The following is a 15637-nucleotide window of genomic DNA, read 5'->3' as shown; positions in this document are numbered from 1 at the left end:
AAAAGCCTGAAATACTTCCAGTGGCCTGCCCCCCTACAATTATTTCAATCTCTTTGACGAAGGGAGAGAAAGAGAAGTTTTTTGAGGAAATTTAATTTGAGAAGTTAAGGGAAGAAGAACTATTAAGTAGCTCAGGATTCTGGTGCTGGGGTTGTCTTCTACACTAGGATGGGTGCTAATCTGTCCCCTCATGCTTGAAATCATTTAAAGAAGAAAGACACCTGATAATCAATGGGCTGCCTTCACAGCAGTTTCTCTGAGCAGGACTGGCTTTGCCATCATCTCTTGGCAGACAGCTTTGAACCACCGAGGTGCTGTTGTTGCCACCATCGCTCTTGCAGCACTGATGCTCGTGAGTGCACCCCATCTCCCGTGGCTCTGGGGGTTACCTGGAGGCTTTGGCATGTTTTGCTGTGGTCTGAAGTTAGGCAGGAATATCTCAGCTGCTTTCTCTAGCCACATGGACACACATGCAGGGAAAGTAGAGCCAGGTTCTCCTCAGAGACCGCTTTTGCACTGATTTCAGCAGTGTTATCCTTGTTCCTCATTTACCAGGACAGGGAGCTGCCTCCAGATCTCTCTCATTTGTAGGTGCTTGTGATAGCAGAGTGAGGTTCCCTAGCTCGCTACAAAGCCAAATGATCCAATAACTGACGCTGTATCTAGATTACCAAGAAAACAGGAAAAATAACATACTTCATCCACTTCCTTCTGGCTACTTCTGCCACACCTTAAGCGAGAAGGGAAGGTACATTGCGCTACTTGTACAGGGGTTATTCTGAAAGTAGGGCAGCCCGAGGAGAGTGCTCATTAGGGCTTCAATGAGGGATTACACATAGGTGTCAAGGGGCAAATCAGCCAGACGTTTGCAGCGTTATCCTTGTTTAACATTATGAAACGGCTTTCAAAACTCTGGATGCAAATAAAACTTTCTGATAGCCTGCCAGAAACGGTCACACAGACAATGTCATGCCAACGTGAATGAAGTCGGAGTATTTTTATTATTTATTTTTTTATTGCAGCAATCAGACTTGCCAAACAACCCAGACAACCTATTTCAGTGGAATGTGGGTTCCGGGGTGGCTGGAAGTGCTTGGCTGCCGGCCTCATGGCTCACCTGGGGTGTGCCGTCACTGTGCCTTGCCACCTCCAGAGACACATGCAGTGCCTCTCCTTCTCCCTCTGTGCACTAGCACCTCGGCGTTATCATTGCGAAGATAGAAGAAGCCTGTGCACAGCTCCTTGGAGCACACAAGGAGATTTGCGTGCCGGCGTACTTCCCCCACCAACGTGCTCTGCAGCAGCTTAAGTGACTTGGTGCGGCCCTCGCTTGGTCCTTTTGACCTCCCTATTGTTAGGGAAGATAAATGCTTCCCCCTTCTCCCACGGAAGGCCCGCAGGGTGTGTTTGCACGGTGGGCGGTCTGGTCCTGCAGCAAACAGAGGTTTCTTCACATTTGCGGTGTCCTCAGCCCTGGTGCTGAGGAGAGACGAGGCTGTTTGACGTGCTGTGGGACAAAGTCGGTTAGGAGTGCAGGTGCAGCAATGCCACGTGCCCTGTGATAGAAGGCTTGCGCTTAACTTTTTGGTTCCGAATGACATGGGAAAGCACCCTAAGTCAAGGAGAGCGCAATGCTTTGGCCAAGTAGGAAATGAGCACCTACGGGACAGGTGCCAAGATCTCCTGGTGCTTCCAAGCCCTCATTTCTGGCTATTGTGCTGCCTGTAGGAGTTAGTGAGTCTCCTGATGGAAACTCCCCCATGCACAGCCACACCAGCTTCTCATGCACAGCCTGCTGGTAACGTTTTTGCAAGACTGATGAAAAAGCTGAACAGAGAGGGAGCATGCTACTGGCTGCCACTAACAGCTCTGGGCTGCTCGACGTTGTGAGGCCTGCTGGGCTCCAAGCCGAGTGCCTGGGGAGCTGCAAACCACTCCTGTCCTGTGATAGGGGCTTTATTCCATGTGGGCCCTGCGGGAGGTGCAGCATGGACCTGCAGCTCGTGCTGAGCCTGCACCACCAAAAGGGCCCTGATAGCCAGCAACAAATTAAAGCTGTGTCCAAAACCACCCCACCCTGTAATCTAGGTAACGAATGTGAGCTTGAGGCGGGAGGAGTAGACTTTGGGAAGTATAACTGAGATCAAGGTACTCTGTACCTATGCGGCGTCTGCTGAATTTTGTTCTAACTCGCTGAGAATCAGCAGGCCGTACCTGACAGCTTGTTGTTTATTTTTCTCCTTGGGCCTGGTCTGCGTGTACTTCTGTGCCAGTAAAACACAGCGAGTGCAGCAAGCGTTTACTTTCTCTAATGTTACCGTTTCATCTGGTCTAATAAAGCCAGTGCTTATTTATGTGTGTATCTGTGCTTGAGAGGCAGGAACAACACCCCAGCTGGGGAGGGGAAAAAAAATAAAATTACCAAGTACCTACCCAAGAAGTTAAAGCAACAGGGTATATATGAAGGGGTTAAAACACTACACAGGTACAGATCCTGTGGCAATTACAAATGTTATTGAAATAAAAACCAGAAACAGGAAGCCAAAAAACAGGTCCCTAAGGCAGGCATCTGTCTTAAATGATATCATTTGTCAAGTTTCCAGCATCTTGTGGTTGTGAACACAAAAAGAAGTTCTGTGTTATACTAAGGACATTACATACTCATTAGTTGGAATGTTCCTGAAGTACATAATACAGGATTTTCATTTAATAAGAAGCAGCTACTTGCCACTGCGTTGTACATAAAATAAATTCTGGGCATGCTAATTGCTATTCAAGGATGTTCCACCTAATTTTTGACAGGTTTTTCTTTCCCCCCCTCTCTAGACTACACAGTAAAAACTGCAAGCAGAATGTGCTGCTACGGTTAAAAAAAATCTTTTTAGAATATTTTTTATTTCTGAAAACTGGATTCTTGCAACAATGAATATTAAAGGCTTTAATGCACATATTAAAAGGAAAAAAAGAAGCAAGTAGCTACAGGAATTTCTCTTTATTTGGGGGAAGTAGCAAGGAAGCAAAATACATACATACAGATATGTACATATATACATAAATATGCATAGATATGTGCATATATACATACATACATATACATACATACACAAGTCTGTATCTCAACACAGTAACTCTTCAAGTCTTCTCCCCCATCTCCAAGAACAAACCTAACTGTAATTAATTGGTATAGTTCCTCTATCTGAACACTATTAGTGCATTAGAGTTAACTAATATATAAGCTTCCCCCTCGCTGCCCTGCCAATGACCTTAAGCTTCACATGGTAGGAAGGCCACTTGCTGTAGAATAGAAAAGTAATTTATCCACCATGATTGTTCAGCCCTGGCCCCTCTGTAAAACAGCGACTGACAATTGTGCTGTATTATGGATGGTGCGTTTGTGGGGTGTACAATAGTGTGCAGAGCATCAAGCTCACTTCCCTGAACACTGCAGGCAGGGTTTGAAAAGTGATCCTGCAAAGATGAGGCCACTTGCTGAGCTATGGCCCTCCATTTTCAAATCCTTTTTTCCCCCCCAAATATCTCCTTTCCTCCTTTTTTTTTCCACCCCCCAAAGACAGAACAATATTGTTTTCTCAGCTTAAGTAAGAGCAGTATGCAGTTTTCCATTCATAAAAATGTCATTAAAAAAAAAAAAAAGGTTACTTTTCTTTTACCTGGGGTTTCCCTGCTTCTTTCCACATTTCAGGATTTAGCATATTCCCTCAAAACATAATAAATTTCGATTCTGTAGCTTAAGGGATCCATCAGTTAAAATGTTAGTCTTTCATCTTTATTACCCTCCCATTAAAATGAAAGAAACCGGGACACACTTCAGTTTAGAAGAAGCAATTTAGTCGGTAATGTCCTTACTACTCAAGTCTTTACAAAGAGAGAAAGTGCATTATTGCTTATATTTCACACATCTATCTGCATAAGAAGCAACTAAAGCTTTCAGACACATACGATGTTAAATTTAATAATATTCTTTGATTAGATTATTTTATTACAACATTTTTCCATTACCAGTCATTTCCCGTACACATTTACATTCATAAAACCTGCAGGTTTTTCTTTGTTTGTGTGTGTGTGTGTATGTATTTATAAAGCAAGGAAAAGATTCTCTCTTGTGCTACAGCTGTTATGTTGGAAAAGAACAGATTAATAGCTAGCCACCACGTAGGACTAGGTTTTCTTGTACGCTGCACCAGTAACCCTTTGCTATAATGAGGACACAAAGAGGCTCACATCAGGCTGCTCCTCTTCTTCATAACTCAAAAGCGTCACAGTGGCAATAGCCTCTAGTGCTATTTGTCTTTAGTGCAGTTGTGACACTTCGGCATGATCCATAATTTGGCAGCTATTTACCGTGACATTTCCCTTCAGTGCAGCCATAACATTCAGTGAAGCCATTATTTGGTTCCATTTACCATATAAATTGTATTGTTGTGCATGCATGCTAGCAGCTACATTAGGTACCTGAAAATGAGTAAATCTTGTAAAATAGATACTAACAGCTATTCAGCAGTGGAATTTCTTTACTCCTCAGACAGAAGTCGGAATATATACAATATCTGCAAACACTCCTGCAAACTTTTCCTGGAGACACTGTAATTATTTGTATTTACATGACAAGGGAGAAATTAATGTCCGCTTATTAAATATATACATTTGGTATATATCTGTATATAGGCACACACACAAAGCGAACTAGTGCTTGGTAGAATTCTAACTTCGCTCAGAAAGGTATTAGGAGATTCCAGCATAGCAATTAAGTAGGAAGCGTATCTGTAAAATGTGCTGAGGGTTGCAGGCCAGGAGAGAGTGAGTACGTGTGTGTCCGTGTGCGCGTGCGTATGCACACATGTGACAGACTCAGGAAAAAAGCCAGCTCTTCATCTATTTCTTTGTTGTTTTTCCATGGAAGCATATGTGTGTAGGAAAGGGAAATTCTGTTATTAGCCTCAGCAAACAATGCCAGATTCCTCTGCAGCAAATTCATTTAGAAAGGTAAAATTAGGATGTAGTGCTAACAACCACATCTCAATGAGCTGCTATTATTAATAGTATTATTATTTAAATCCCTGCTCTCTACATATAGTATACTTAGTACTTCCCAGGCAAATGTATTATTATTTTTAATCATTTAAGTCCCCACTGTGCACACAGCTTTTAATACACCTTTTTTGCAAGCATATTAAGTGTATTGTTATTAATCCCTTGCTGTGACTCTACAGTATTTCTTTTCCTTGTATGTTCAATGTCCTATCATCATTTAAACCTCTCAGTGTGTGCATGCCATATACATTTTCCTATCCATCTAATATTTAAACATTATTTAAATCCATCATAGCTTACTTACTCAAAGTCGGCCCTGCTCCCATAACTGAAAGTCTGCAGAATATACTTTTAAATAAAGGAGAAAAGTTGGCTTCCTCCTCTCCCCCACCCCCTTAAAATTATTATGAATTTTGGCAGAAAAGCCTTATCTGCGTGTTTCAGAAACAATGTTTCACCCTCTCCCCGCTGATAATGCTCTCTTTCAGCAATCTAGAAGTTTTATCTTTAAAAACAAAAATTCCCTCTTCATTCTGGATTCACTCAAGGAAGAGCAATCATGCATAGCCCGAGCTACCTTTTAGCTTAACACAAGAGTTCGATGAAAAGGACAAGCGCAATGGCTGTGGCCCAACCCAAACACCAGAAAGGCTACAGGATCAGTACACTGGACATACCAAATTCAGCATATACCAAATTTAAACTTTTTAGTAACACTGTAATCAGTATTAAAGTACTGAATAATATGCCTGAAGCCAAAAAGCAACCAAATGTCATATTTGAATACATGTACATATGTGACCCCCTCCAAAAGGTTCCTCTGTTCCCTCATTTTGCTTAGTGAAGGTGCCTGGGGCAGCTGCATTACTTGATGTTATATGTGAAGTAACTTATTAAAAGAAAGTAGAATGCTGCATGTCTGAGCTCAGTCCCCTTACAGGAAGAGCTTTTATGACAAAAGCACTTGGAAGTCACAGCTGTGCAGACAGCTAAACCTACTGGACTGGCAGGGATCAACACCTCTGTGAATTGGGCCACTTGGATGCATTTGGCATTTGACTGGAGGAACTTTGAGAAACTGTTACCCATGCAACTCTTCTGCACACATCACAGATATAACTAAATGTACTCTTTTATTTTTGTTTTGCTCTACTGTGTCCCCAAAAGGTTTTTTTGTTTGTTTTTAAAGATGCATTTATTGACCCAAAGCAGCCCATTTTCTTTGAACAAGAAAAGAAACCAAGTGCCTAGGAATAAGAGAGTCAGAACTTTGTATGCTCTGACCTCTTACACTACTTGAGTATTTGTGTCTTTCTAGCATTCACCTGGAAGGCCAAAAATACCTTTCTAATTATCCAAAATACATAAAACACCACAATATTTGCAATATTATAAGGAAAAGAGTAAGTCTGTTTCTAACAGTAGATCTGGGTGAAAACAAAAATCATAGTGGCTTGAGTAAAACAGAAGCAGGAACAATGACTCAAGCCATTCCCCACAAACCTACAAAGTGGGACTAGTCAGAGATGGCCCAGAAACGGGACAGTGCTTTGCTGGACTCAATTCTGTAGGATGCTAATGGCATAAGTGCTCAGATGTTACAGTAAGGATGAACTAAATCAAATTAAAAAAATAATAATTTTCTCTACTGCCTGTAGTACCGAGTAAAATACAAGCTTTTCGCACATTGCTTTAAAAAATTTGTTATGTAGAGTCAGTCCTGAATAATGCCCCAAAATTAAGTTTACCCTGGCTTTATTCCCTCAGTCCCTAGACATTATCAGTCTATCATTAAGTTTATTATTAGGTGTATGACCTTATGAAATTTCCATCTCTCCAACTGCATACAAATGTATATAATTTCAAAAGATGAGGCAAAAACAGCATTTAAGATCTTAAACATTTGCTATGGAAAAAAAGATGTAGAGGAAGCATAGTTTAAAGTATTTTATTGTTCTGGAAAATATTACACTTCTAGCTGGAATTCCCATGGTATGTACCGTTAATGATTTCTATTAAGTGAGGAAGAATTTTCAAAACTTTACAAAACCTTTTAACTGCACCCGCTGGATAATCTATTCCTGAGCAATATGACGTGTACTAGGTACGGTGACTGCAGAAATAAAATGGTCTTGCTGCCCGTAAAAGGGCTTCTGCAGAAGTGATATTCAGTAACAGTAGAAGTAGCAGCCTGATTATGGCAAGTCACATCAAGAATCATCGGTCAAAGAACTCTGCAGTACAGAGACCATCTGCAAAGGAGCTAGTCAGCAAGAACCGTATCAACATAAATAAAGGCACAAGCATTTTAAAAGCTTTTTTGATTTTATTAAATCTTCAAAAAATATACAGGGCCTGAACACATATGAATATGGCTCAAAACCCCACTCCAACAGTCTTGTAACACTGATTAAACGGAGACGGTGCGATGGTAAACACTAACAGTAGCAGGTTAAAGTGCAAGAAAATAAGATAAAGTCACAGCTTGTAGTGAAAGATTTAAAATAAAATGTCACAGTTGTTTACAGTTATGAATGACATGATTAAAAAAAAAAGTTGGTTTTCTTATTATTACTGCCATGTTAGATTTGGAAGGTAAATTTTCCCTGTGTAACTGGTCAAGAAATATTACTATAATCCACGATGCAAAATTATGATTATTGTGTTTGTTACCAAAAAAAAATCAAGAATATATTTTTTTCCATAAAGTTGAAGAGAGTATTTAATAAAGCAGCCACATGATACGACTCTTTCTACTTAGTCTTGTTCTAACTACTTTATTTTTAAATCAGGGAATCAAATCTGCTGAAAGAAAAAAAAATCTGAACTGAACTATATATAAAATCTTATCAAACTAGTCTGACAGACTAAATCTGCCTCTGCATCAAAACTTATTCTGTCAAGAACAATGTTCCTGTCTCATGCTAGCCTAAGTGACGGAATCAAACACAGGCCCGTTAAGTCCGTGCTTCAGCCACAGATTAAGGCACTTTCAAGAAAAGAAGGAAAAAGCCCACAAAACTCTTTATTAACACCTTAATGCTGTTTTTTAATTTAATATCCATTACTAAGTTAAAAAAAAAAAGAAAGAAATTGTTCTAGTAATTCTGAGGCATAAAGTGCCCATTTTCTCCCTTCTGATTTATATCATTGTTCTGTTTTTACAGCTTACTGTTGACAGAGTGAGGTAATTCAACTACAATTTTTCCAATGTTTTTTCCCATGTACATGTAATCTACAGCACGAAATACAGACTCCAAGCCAGTGAACTTGCCCTCTGGAGACATGTCTCCAAGGTCTACCTCACAGACCAGTTCTCCTTTTTCATACATCTTGAGCAAGTGCTTCAGGGCCATTTTATATTCGGAAAAGTAATGGTTCAAGAAGAAACCCCGGATGCTGGCAGACTTCTTCAGCAGTTTTGCTGGCAAAACCTCTGCTTTAATAGGCGAGAGGCCAGTAGGGTTCTGGTAGCCAGTGATAAACCCAATAACTATCAGGCGCCCTTTGGTAGCCAAGGAGTTAACAGCCAAGTCAAACATCTTCCCACCAACAGACTCGTACACTACATCCACACCTTCTGGGTAGTCCTTCCTAAGAACAGACTCAATGCTTTCAGTTTTATAGTTGATTGCACGGTCACAGCCAATGGATTTCAGAAAGCCACCCTTTTCATCGCTGGAGCAGGTTCCAATTACGTGGCACTTTGCCTTCTTCGCGAGCTGCACAGCGAACTGGCCCGTTCCTCCAGCCGCTGCTGTCACCAGGACCTTCTGGCCTTCAGACAGCTCTCCCAGTTCCTTCAGGCTGATGTATGCAGTAGCACCACTTACCATTAAAGTCAGAAACTCAGGTTTCACAGAGGGCAGAGGCACTGCTTGCTTGGCAGGCACGACTGTGTATTCAGCAAAGGAACCTGCTTTAACGTAGGCCACGGCTTGGCCCACCGTGTAATCGGCACTAGCACTGAGTCCTAACGCTACCACATCACCAACACCTTCAAAGCCTATGTCAAATGGGGGCTTAACCGATGCGTCATATCGACCGGCTGAGTAGTTTATGTCAGATGCATTAATGCCGACAAATCTAGAAGAAAACAGAAATGTATTAAAACAATTCATTCCTTAGCAAATCTTTGTTGTATGAGAAACCTTCGGTTTAAATTCATGGGATGCATATGATACTTTTTTTCCGATTCTGGGTATATTTGAACAAGGAGTACACTGCAAAGACTACCTCGGGTCAGACTTTTGTACTTTACATTATGTTATTCTAGAATTAAAGATAGATCTGCTTAAAAAAAAAAAAAAAAAAAAGACATTTTCCTCAGCTCTATTTGACCGAACTAAGCAAAATAAAAATAACTCCACACAAGATTAAAGGATGAAAATTAATTGGCCACTTTATACAAGATGTGAAAACACTGAAGAATAAAACGTGCAGAGCGGTAAATATGTTGATTCTGGCAACAAATTTACATTTTTGAATATAATAATACTGTTAATGACTAACGATCATATTAACTATCGATGTCGTTTGCAAGGTCATGTTACTGTAGGCAAGTACTTTTTAATTGATGGAGTCACTACAGCAAATTTGCCTTTTGATGTAGCTAATGTCAACGTTAAAATATTTTTCCTTCCATAAATTACTTGCCACACATCAAAACAACCTTGCACAGAAGGGCTAAAATTGTAAGGCTATCAAGTCCTGCTGACCTCTAACAGGTGAAAATGGATGCCAATATTTAAACAAAAAAAAAGAAAAAAAAACAAAAAAAGACGTTCTCACAACATCATTAAGCACTAGGAGATAACACACAGAAGAAAGATACGATCTAGCTTAACCACCAAGAGTATTTTAGTAACGCTGGGTTTTGAGAACAGTAAGAGTATCGCTACGCAGGCAAAGGGAGAGGGACCGGGGAGGATTCTGTTAGCTGGAAAACGTCGAAAAGAAACACACGCAACACAAAAGACCGGGACTGCTCGCACACGTGGCCGTGACAACCTGAAAGATGCGCTCGATAGCGTTCGAGAGCCCCGCAGGCATGCCACCGGCGCACTTTTCCTGCTGCAGCTTGCCATAGGCTCCGAGCCCGACGCGCGTGCGGCTTTCCGTGGCTCGCCCCCCGGGTGCGGGGAGCCGCGAGCGCCCGGCCCCCGCCGGCTCCCCTCGCTCTCCGGGGCCCGGCAGCCTCCAGCGCGGGGCTCTGAGCGCGGGGCTCCCAGCGCAGCTCCGCGCCGCTGCCGGCCGCAGCCCCCGGCCGGGCGGGCGCCGCCTCTGCCGCCGGGGCGCGTCCCGGCCGCCCCCCGATGCCGCTTCGGGGCGCCTCGCACCGGGAGGGTTTGTTTTTTTATTTTATTTATTTTTTTTTTTTTGGGGGGGGGGGGGGGGTGTCTCTTTCTTTCTAGAGGTTGCCGAGTGTCCCCGTGCCCTCGCGCGTTAACACGGCCGGCCGGGTTCAAATTTATCGTCTGCGCTCTTTTTTGCCTCCTCGTTCCCGCTGTCAGACGGGACGTGGCCGCGGTTTTGGGTTATTTTGCTTTCTGAAGCGGGACCGAGGACGGTTTACAAGTTGCGGAGCAGTTTACTAACTTCTGGGAACAAAAGAGCACACAAGTAACAATGACTGGGGCGCCGGTGGGCTTGAAGACCGCTTCCAAATCTTTCCTCCCTGTCCCGTTTTCATTTCTCGCTGAACACGCCTTATTTCACTTAGGGGGTTCTAACAGGGGCTTGCTCCTTCACCGTTTCAAGGCGTAAACCTGAAAAGGCGAGAGGGTGGCTTTTCCCAAGGCGATTCCCCACGCCGAGCCCCCCCGTTCGGCTCACGCCGAGCGGTGCCGACCCCCCCGCCCCGCCTGCCCCAGGGACCCGCCGCGCAGCGGGAGCTCTCCCGCACCGCCGCCCGAACTGCAGACCAAACTAAGTCACCCACGCCGGCACCGTGCAAGAAACGCAGCACTCAGCCCAAACGCCCGGCGGAAACGGCCCGCCGCTTTTCCCACCGCGCCCCGTTAGCCCCCGGGTTCAGAAACCCCCCCGGCTCCCCCCCCGCTGCCTTCTCTATAAACTTTTCTTCGCGTCTTCCGTCCCAACAGCGAAACGTCCCAGGTATTCTGGGAACGAAACGGGTCCCTCCCGTAAGAAAATCCCGAAAAGACCGCGGAGCTGGAGGAAGGACACATTCTTCACGCTCTCTGGCTCCTTGTCCTGCAGTGGTGGGAACCTTGCCCCCCGCCGCCCCCCAAAAAACATAACAGACGGACACATGAAGCTGAAAGGGCTTCGTTAGGGAGTTTGTACGCTCCTTTCCCACTCCTTCTCCTTCTCTCCTGCACAGAACCGAAATAAATGCATTGCTTTAAATCGATTTCTCGTTTTGAAGTATTTCTCTCTGAATAAAGGACAAAAAAAAGGAAAAAAAGAAAAAAAAAGGAAAAAGAAGCTGCTGGCTCAGTTCTCCAAAGGAGAAAAAAAGAGGGAAGAAAAGTTCCACTTAACTGAAGAGCATCTCATTTTAAAATATCTATCCATACAGGGACTCGGCACGTTTTAGTTCCCCATTCCCCTAAATCCAAACCCAGATTTTATTGTGGTGAATCAGGATTGTTTTGCATAAAAAGCTCAAAGCAATTAATAGTATTCATGGGCGTGACTGGGACTAAAATGAGCAGATCTGCAAATGCACTCGTGGAACTCAAGTCCTTTACTGCTTTGTTTTTAATTCTGTGTTTCTACCTATCAGAAAACATGCAGTTGGATTTAGGGGTTGCCTTTTTTTTTTTTTTTTTTAAGACACAGGGACCCATCCTTTTGGGATGGGAAAAAGCTTCCCCCGAGTGACAAGAGGGGGAAACACTCCAAACTCGCTTCCTGCTGCAGCTCCTTCATAGAGCACGCTTTTCAGTAACGTGATCCCGATGTCTGACACCCCCCCGAAAATAACAGTAACTACAGAGGAAATGCCACAGATCCCCAAATAATATCAGACGTATGAAGTCTAAACCTAGAGTTTCTCACTCACCTCTCCCCCCCCTCCATCCCCACTCATGCGTGTGTGTCTGTACAGGAACATGTGTCTAACAAGCTGAGACCCAGTAGTTGCCTGCCTGAACGTCTGGACCAGCTCCTGCTTTCAGCCTGCAATGAGCTCTGCGCCTCAGCCCTTTTGCCTTGAGATGTGCTCATCCCTCTGGCACCCGGGGAGCCCACCCAGCAAAGGGAGGGAGGAGAGGGAGAGAGGAAGAGTTACGCTGGAAGCTGTGGAGGAGAGGAATAAATTTTAAAAATTCACGGGGGAGGGGGGTGAGAAGGACTCCAAGCGCACAGGGGGGAGGCGAGGAGGGAAGCGAGGATGTCGCCCAGTCCTGTGCTACCCGGCTCAGGTCCTGCTGGCCTCTTCACCAGCCCCCCCCCCCCTCCCCCCCCCCACGCAACGAGCCCCAACCTGGCGGCTGCTGCGGGCCCTTGCTGCTCCATAGCAGTGAGCAGGCACAGCACCGCCGTGGTTTGGACATGGAGGTGTGGAGGAAGGAATTTTGGTCTCAGAGGTCCTAGGGGAAGGTGTCATTATCGGATTAAAGTGGCACACGAGGTTCCTCGTCAGTTCCTGTAGCAGTCCCCGTCCTGCTTTCCCCCTACCCCTTCTTCACCCCTTTCTGTGTTCACGGACTCGCATTAGGGATCACACACACACACGCCACACACTCACTCGCAGCTATCACACAACTCCCAGGACTGCTCTGAAGGGTTTCTTTAGGGCTTCCTATCGCCTCAAGGCTCCATCCGAGCGCACGGTAAGCTATGTGCCACTGCTGCTTGCCTGCTCGACGAGCACCCTGCTCTCATTGCTGCTCTCATCCGCGGTGCCCGGAGTTTCACCTTCCCCTCTCGGGCTGGGAACCCCCTGAACTTTTTTAGGGCTCGCTTCCAGCTGAAGGGAGTGTAAACTCCACGGCAGAACCAGTGCGAGCAGACAGGTTCACGGGGCCAACTGGGGGAGGAGGGCAGGGTTGGTCCTCGGAGCCCTGGTGTCTCCGCGCAGGATTTACGGCGCGCTACGTTAAGCCAAAAGTCTCCTCCTCGCCCCCCGCCGGGGGAGCGTCCCGACAGCCCGGGTAGGGGCAGGGGCAAAGGCAGGGAGGCGGTGCGGGGCGGGGAGCACCGACGGGGAGCTGGGAGGGACTTGGCGAGCACCGGCGGCCCGAGGTGAGCCGGGAGGAGGAGGAGGAAGAGGAGGAGGAGGAGGAGGAGGAGGAGGAGGAGAAGGAGGGGGGGGGAGGAGGAGGAAGCGTCACCCCACGTGGACGGGGCCACCGGACTGCAGCAACAGCAACCGCGCACACCAGCACCAGCACCTCCAATAAAATTAAATTAACAGTCGCCAGATGGCAGCTGGTACAAGTCGGGAGCCGGCCCGCAAAGCACGCGTGCGGGAGCAGGCCACGAGGTGCGAGCGGCCGGGGGTGGGGGTGTTTTTCTGGGGTGTCCGTGTGCGTGCGTGTCTATGGGGGTGCGGGGGGCGGCGGCTCACCTGTTCCTGACGAGGAGGTCGCCGTCCCCGGGGAGCGGCACGGGCACGCCGTGCCGCAGGGCGACCGCTTCCCTGAAGTTTGGGCTCAGCCGAGTCACCACCAGCTTCTTCATGGCGCTGGGGATGGCCGAGCCCTGGAAATCCAGAAAGTGGCGGCTGTACGACATGTCCACGATGGGCCGCGCCCGGCAGCCCAGCGCCACGCCGCTCCGGGCGCTCCAGCTCATGGCCCGGCACCACCCGCCCCTGCTGCCGCTCCTCTTCTGGCACGGCTCGGCTCGGCTCGGCTCCCGGCTGAGGATCCCGTCACCGTGCGCGCTGCTCCGGCTGGGGGATTTAAATCGCGGCTGGGGGGGGGGGGGGGTGAGGGGAGAGACAGCGGGGGGGGGAGCGCCGCGGATCCGCCACCCCCGCCCCGCGTCCTGCGGTTCACGAGCAGCGCTTATCGTTCTACCGGGGACAAAAATAAATATAAATATAATAATAATAAAGTAGGAGCGGGAGCGCCCGGCGCCTCTCCTCGCCGCCGCCGAGCCGCTGCCCGCCGGCCCAGGCTCCGCCCCTTCCGTGCGAAACGTTCACTTCCTCGCAGCCAGGTGCTACGAATCGACCCCGAGCCGCCGCCGGACCCGGCCCCGCGGCCGTTAGGGGCGTTAAACCGCCAACGCCCGGCCGCGCGGCGACGCGGGTTGACCTGTCGGCCGGCGCTGTGGGGACAGCCTTCCGGGGGTTATTTTCGCCCTAATAATTAATAAAATGGTTTTGTCGCCTCACGGCGTGGCAGAGGGGATGTGTGCGGGGAGCCAGCCGGGTTAAGGGAGCGAAGTGGCGCCGCGGCGGTGGTCATTCCAACTTTGTGTGAGGGAAGTCAGGGCATGGGGGTGTCTCCGTGCCAGCAAGCTGCTCCTTCCTCGGTTCTGCCTCTAAACGTGTAAAGAAAAAGGGGAGAAAAAAATAAAAATTCCCCTTTTGCCCGAAAGAGAGCAAAACTGCAGTTTGTTTTCCTGTAGGAATCAGCTGGATAGTTTTTATTTGCTTTCCCGGCTTAAAGAAGCACGGGAAGAGCCCTTCTGTTCCCGCATTATATAAATCCCCAGACACACACTGCGCGAAATCTATTAGCAGCCCGTTTCATCTGCTGCAGTTCCTGCTCGGCAATCTGTTGGCATTTCGGAGCGAGGGTGAGCTGGAGGCTCCCGCAAACCGCTTTTAGTTCAGCGCCGGGTAGCCGTGTGCCACGGCGAGGTACCGTCCCCTGCTTTTTTTTAAGTTTGCTGGCAGCAGACCTCAAGTTGAAGCAGCACATGCGTCTTGCACAGCACTTCAGCAAGTGGATTGTAACAACGGCCCCCTCGGTGTGCGTGCGGCTCACATGAGAAATCTTTTATGCCCTGCTGTATTAAGACTTTTTTTTTTGTCATATTGTTTAGCTCTAGGAAGAAAAAAAAAAAGAAAACAAAGCAATTAAAAAGATTGACAGGTATGGGTTTGTGTGAGACCTATTTGTAATTGTCAGGGTGACGTGGGCAAGAGGAGGAGGAGTAAGGAGCTGAAGCAGGAAAAGCAGCTCGATGTGTCTGTCTATCAGTTGAGGCTGTCTGAGAGCTCTGGGACCCGAATGTGTGTTATATTTCAGTGAAAAGAGCAGAGAGGGAGAGTGGATCTCTTTCTCTCCCAGGAGTTTCGGGGGGGGACAGTTCACGTTAATCTCTCCCACTCAGTGACTAGTTTTTCTTCCTCCCCCCCCCGCCCGCCCTCTTTGCACACACTCTCCGGGGTTTTTCTTGGTTTTGGCATTTTTTTTTTGGTGTTTTGTTTTTTTGTTTTCGTGTTTTGTATTTTTTTTTCCTGTTGCAGATCAAGATCAGCCAAAAAAAAAAATCCATGATAAAAAAAAACGTGTTTGCATTATATTTAGTAGCAGAAGAAGCTTCGATTTGTGGAGGAAAAAAAAGGGAGAGCAAGACAGAAAAGTAGTCCTCTCCGGTGGTGACACTGTTTGATCTGTGACTGTTTGGAAGGTGGAGGAGTGACTGACATTTCCCA

The 15637-nt window shown here is 46.7% G+C and overlaps 2 protein-coding genes across 5 annotated transcripts in view; one reads left to right on the top strand and one right to left on the bottom strand.

The window, feature by feature from the left end:
• Positions 1-7364: 7364 nt before the first annotated feature.
• Positions 7365-14176, bottom strand: ZADH2 (zinc binding alcohol dehydrogenase domain containing 2). Its single transcript, XM_040549540.1, has 2 exons — positions 13592-14176; positions 7365-9138 (listed from the first exon to the last, which is right to left on the bottom strand). The coding sequence occupies exons 1-2, from the start codon at positions 13816-13818 to the stop codon at positions 8214-8216; spliced, it is 1152 nt and encodes a 383-aa protein (XP_040405474.1). The 5' UTR covers positions 13819-14176; the 3' UTR covers positions 7365-8213.
• Positions 13374-15637, top strand: part of TSHZ1 (teashirt zinc finger homeobox 1) — a 57419-nt gene continuing 55155 nt past the window's right edge. Inside the window, exons 1-2 of one of the 4 annotated variants that reach the window (XM_040549536.1) lie at positions 13382-13507; positions 15449-15637. The exon at positions 15449-15637 is cut by the window's right edge and continues 1186 nt beyond it. The gene's annotated coding sequence lies outside the window, so the exon portion shown is untranslated. Of the gene's footprint in view, positions 13508-14965; positions 15072-15448 lie in introns of those variants that run through there. The other 3 variants (XM_040549537.1, XM_040549539.1, XM_040549535.1) reach the window with 3 other exon arrangements.

Source organism: Cygnus olor, chromosome 2 (genome assembly GCF_009769625.2).
Source record: "Cygnus olor isolate bCygOlo1 chromosome 2, bCygOlo1.pri.v2, whole genome shotgun sequence".
In the NCBI taxonomy this organism is placed as follows: Eukaryota; Metazoa; Chordata; class Aves; order Anseriformes; family Anatidae; genus Cygnus; species Cygnus olor.
The sequence above is the reverse complement of the archived record's forward strand: the minus strand, read 5'-3'. Positions and strand labels throughout refer to the sequence as shown.